This window comes from Tribolium madens, unplaced genomic scaffold (assembly GCF_015345945.1).
Source record: "Tribolium madens isolate multiple individuals breed KSU strain unplaced genomic scaffold, Tmad_KSU_1.1 Scaffold_19;HRSCAF=116;Tcas5.2_LG9, whole genome shotgun sequence".
In the NCBI taxonomy this organism is placed as follows: domain Eukaryota; kingdom Metazoa; phylum Arthropoda; class Insecta; order Coleoptera; family Tenebrionidae; genus Tribolium; species Tribolium madens.
Window position 1 is genome coordinate 5731557 of NW_025400983.1, and position 3882 is coordinate 5735438.

The following is a 3882-nucleotide window of genomic DNA, read 5'->3' on the forward strand; positions in this document are numbered from 1 at the left end:
GAGACTACATTATCCAAAGAAAAGTCTAAAAAAACTAAAAAACTATTTCAAGTAGGTTTGATAGAAAAATTTAAACTAGAAAAGAATCTAAGAAATAGTCTAGAGTATAATCATAGAAAACAGTTTGAAGAAGGAGCCAGGGAGAAAAAATAATCTAAAGGAAAATCTAAAAAGGGATTTATAAAATAAACCGAGATATCGTATAGAATAATTTAAAGAATTTAGAGACAAATTTATAAAACAGTGCTAAGTCAACAGAAAAACGTAGATAAAACCTAGAAAATCCAATAAACGATTAAAAAAAATAAAGGAAAACTTAAAGAATAATAAAGACAAGTGTAGAAAGAAAAATCTAAAGAAAAATTTGCACAAGAATTCAAAGAAAAGTCTACAAAAGGATTTGGAAAAGAATATAGAGACTACATTATCCAAAGAAAAGTCTACAAAAGAATATAGAAAAAAAATAGAAAAGAATTTAAACTCTAGGAGCAGATTTAGTAAAAAATTAAGAAAAGAATTTAAAGAAGAATTTAGAGAAGAATATAGACGAAAGTATAGAGAAAAATAAAAAGAAAAACCTAAAAAAAATATTTTAAATAGGTTTCATAGAAAAATCTAAACTAGAAAAGCAAAATAAAAGATAAAGAAAGAGTATAGAATGTAATCATAGAAAACAATAAAAGTCTACGAAAGAATCTAGAAAAAATTTAGAAAGCAATTTAGAGGAAACTCTAGGAGTAGATTTAATAAAAAAAAATAAGGAAGAATTTAAAGAATAAGCTAGAGAGGAATATAGACAAGAGTGTTGAAAATAATCTAAAGAAAAATGTAGAAAAGAATCTATAAATAATTCCAAAAGAGAGTTTATAAAAGGATTTATGAAAGAATCTCGACAAAAGCCAGAAAAGAATTTTAAAAAGTAGGAAAAAATAAGGAGAAAAATCATAGAACAATTTAAAGAAGTAATTAGAAAAAAAATTAAAGAAAAACCGAGAATAAACCCAACAAATTAAGAAAATGTTTATAGGGTGTCTCAAAAAAGCAGTTGTGTGCAATATAATTACTTCTACACTGAATAGGAAAAACAAATAAAAAAGTTCACCAAAGGGTAGATAAAAGCCTACTTTACTTTAACAAGACAAAAATAAGTAATGAAGAAAAAATATCAAAAACTTCATTATCTTTGAGATGAAACGATATGTCTCAAAGTTTGTGTAGTCTTTCTTGAGCAATCATTTACTTTTTTAACAGTTTACTTTAGATATCCGGAAGAATTTAACTTTAATGCCATCTAAAACAGCTAAACAATGAGTGCTATGTTCTGAAATTAAATTGCTCTGAATCTACACCGCCACTCTTTTGAATAAAGATCTCGTTTCTGAGGGAGTTGCAAACCTCATCAAACACATAATCACTTTTACTTTTGTTGATCTACTAACTTTTTAATTAGGAAAGTAAAAATGAATTTAACATCTGGAAAGTGGATTAGGCTTGAATCTGGTATGTAACTTATTTGATTTCAAAATTTATAGAAACCGGATCAAGAGTTCTTTTATAGAAGAAGGAAACATGTGGCAATAACAAATGAAGCACGACCAGTTATGTTTATAACATGTGTCTTCAATATAATCACATGTTTCTCTAATAAATTGTTTTATAATTGAGAATTTATCAATAAATATGACAAGTATTTTTCTTATTTTTACAAGTTTCCTTGCATCTGCTTGTTATAACACTTGTGATAACACACAAGAAAAAATAATTAGGTGATTGACGTCTCGTCAGTCCATAAAACCTCATCATCGAGTTATGTTTTTGATAACACACAAAATCCAAGAAAAACCACATCAGACTATATTTTTTATTAATAACGGACCATATCAAAGCATGCCGCTAACAAATTGTTTGTTTTATTGCTTTTTGAGTCTTTGAACCGAAAAAATGGTGGCGGCATCTTCAAAGGTTAACGACATTTTTAACCGCCACCGCAGCTACCATCTTGATGATCTCTAACACGCCTTAATCTATTTTTAATCTAAAGGGGGCAAAGCGCACCTTCGATAGCCCTTGATAACATCGCTGGTGTTTAAATTGTAATTTTATTCACTTACAGAGAACAGAAGGAGAGAATTGATGTAATTTTAAAATTTAGTAAGAAAATAGTCTTTATAATGTTGAGCTTCCGTGGTTAGTTTTGATTATGTCTAAATAAAGTAAGTTCTTTTTATTAATTAAATTGAAACATCAACTTCTTCAGTACCAACTATTGAGCCAAAAATCAAAAATATTTAATAGTGATATACACTAATAGAGTAATATATTCGCAAATAATGGCTACTATTAAGGGTATAAAACTCGCACTTTCTTCGTTTTGTAAATTTGATCTTCGTGAATAACAGTATTTATTATTTCGTATTGAAATTGCGTGAAATTCTATCAGAACTTTGATTTACTGTAAATTTTATGGTTATTTTTCTTCTTCGAAAGAAGAAAATTTGTAAGTTTCGTAGTTTCAAATTTATAAAAATTTTGTTTTGCTCTTTTTCCCAACCAAGACACTTTGGTCACATTCATTCGTATAGATATTTGCAAGATTATAATCTTTTTTTTTTCAGGCGTGTGCTCCGCGTTACACCTGGTTTCCAAGAGGTCGCTCCCGTCGTGATCCCGTAGGAACTTGCTACGTCTGCAACGGTTTCTTCGAGAAATTCAACGAATACTCACCTTGTAGAACTTGTAAGTCACAATTACATCATTAACCACATTACCTTCCCAACGAGTCATTTTTGACGCAAAAATATCTGCGACCACATGATGACAACAAAATCTCGGTGAATTGTCTGAAGAAATCCGGAAGTTTGTCTCTGGCTCAGTTCCTGTAGATGACGTCACGCCATGTGGTCCACACGTGTAAGGGCACGTGCAGCGTCACAAATTATTTTATTTATTAATTAATCCGTTGAAACCGTGAAATGAGGATAAACAGCGGTTTCAACACGAGGATTTGGAACCCTTCGATTGGGGTTTTCACCTATCAGGAGGTGAATGAAGATGGCCGGTTTATTGGTGTCGACAAGTGTCAGATTGTTTGATAAACAGATGTGGCGCCTCTGTTTAATTGTTTGATTGACACAAATGTATGTCGGTCTGAAGATGTGCTTCAGGAAATGATAAAATTATCTTTTACGGTGGTAGTTAGTGGTAACAATTCTTGAGTGTTTAGTAATTTAAAAACTGAAATCCATTATGTGTTTTTTTATTATTATCTTCTATACGAAAAGAAAAAAACATTAATTATTCATTTTTTCCCTCTTAATTTCCTATTAATTATTCAAAGATAGATGAAAGTTTGCAAACGAGCTCAGCGAGGAATATAATTCAATCAAACGATTGATATTCTTCAGTTGGTTTGAAAAACTGAAGAAACTTTATTCTTGGACGTTTTTTCACAAGTTTTCACAAACATTCTTCAAATTTCTTTCTAAAACTGTGATTTTTTTTATTGTAGCAGATTTAGAATTTCTTAAAAGTGTGATTCTTTGAATATACTAGGTATATAATTATTTTCTTTACTTTATTATACCGATAATGATATTGCGTTATTATAAAAATGATATTATCTGAAGATCCAAAGCTTTTAAATCAAAACTCGTATCTGCAAATTTATCTAAAATTACAGTAAAATGATGGTGTTATTTTTTCCAGATACGCCTTTTTAAATTAACTTGGATTGAAGATAAAAGTATACAGGGTGAAAGCGATACACCTTTTAAGACCGTAATTTTTTTCAGTAAAAGTTGTTTTATCGTAATGAGATTGGAAGAAATAGAAAAAATCTTTTATATATTGGGTGTTTTATAAAAATACAAAATAAAGAAAAAC

The 3882-nt window shown here is 29.3% G+C and overlaps 1 protein-coding gene across 3 annotated transcripts in view; it reads left to right on the top strand.

Moving 5' to 3' along the window:
- LOC123014408 (integrin alpha-PS2) overlaps positions 1 to 3882 on the top strand; it is a 71012-nt gene that overhangs the window by 38797 nt on the left and 28333 nt on the right. For all 3 annotated transcript variants that reach the window (XM_044413509.1, XM_044413519.1, XM_044413528.1), the window contains exon 4: positions 2616 to 2736. In XM_044413509.1, coding sequence (XP_044269444.1) covers positions 2616 to 2736 — 121 coding nt within the window. The remainder of the gene's footprint in view (positions 1 to 2615; positions 2737 to 3882) is intronic.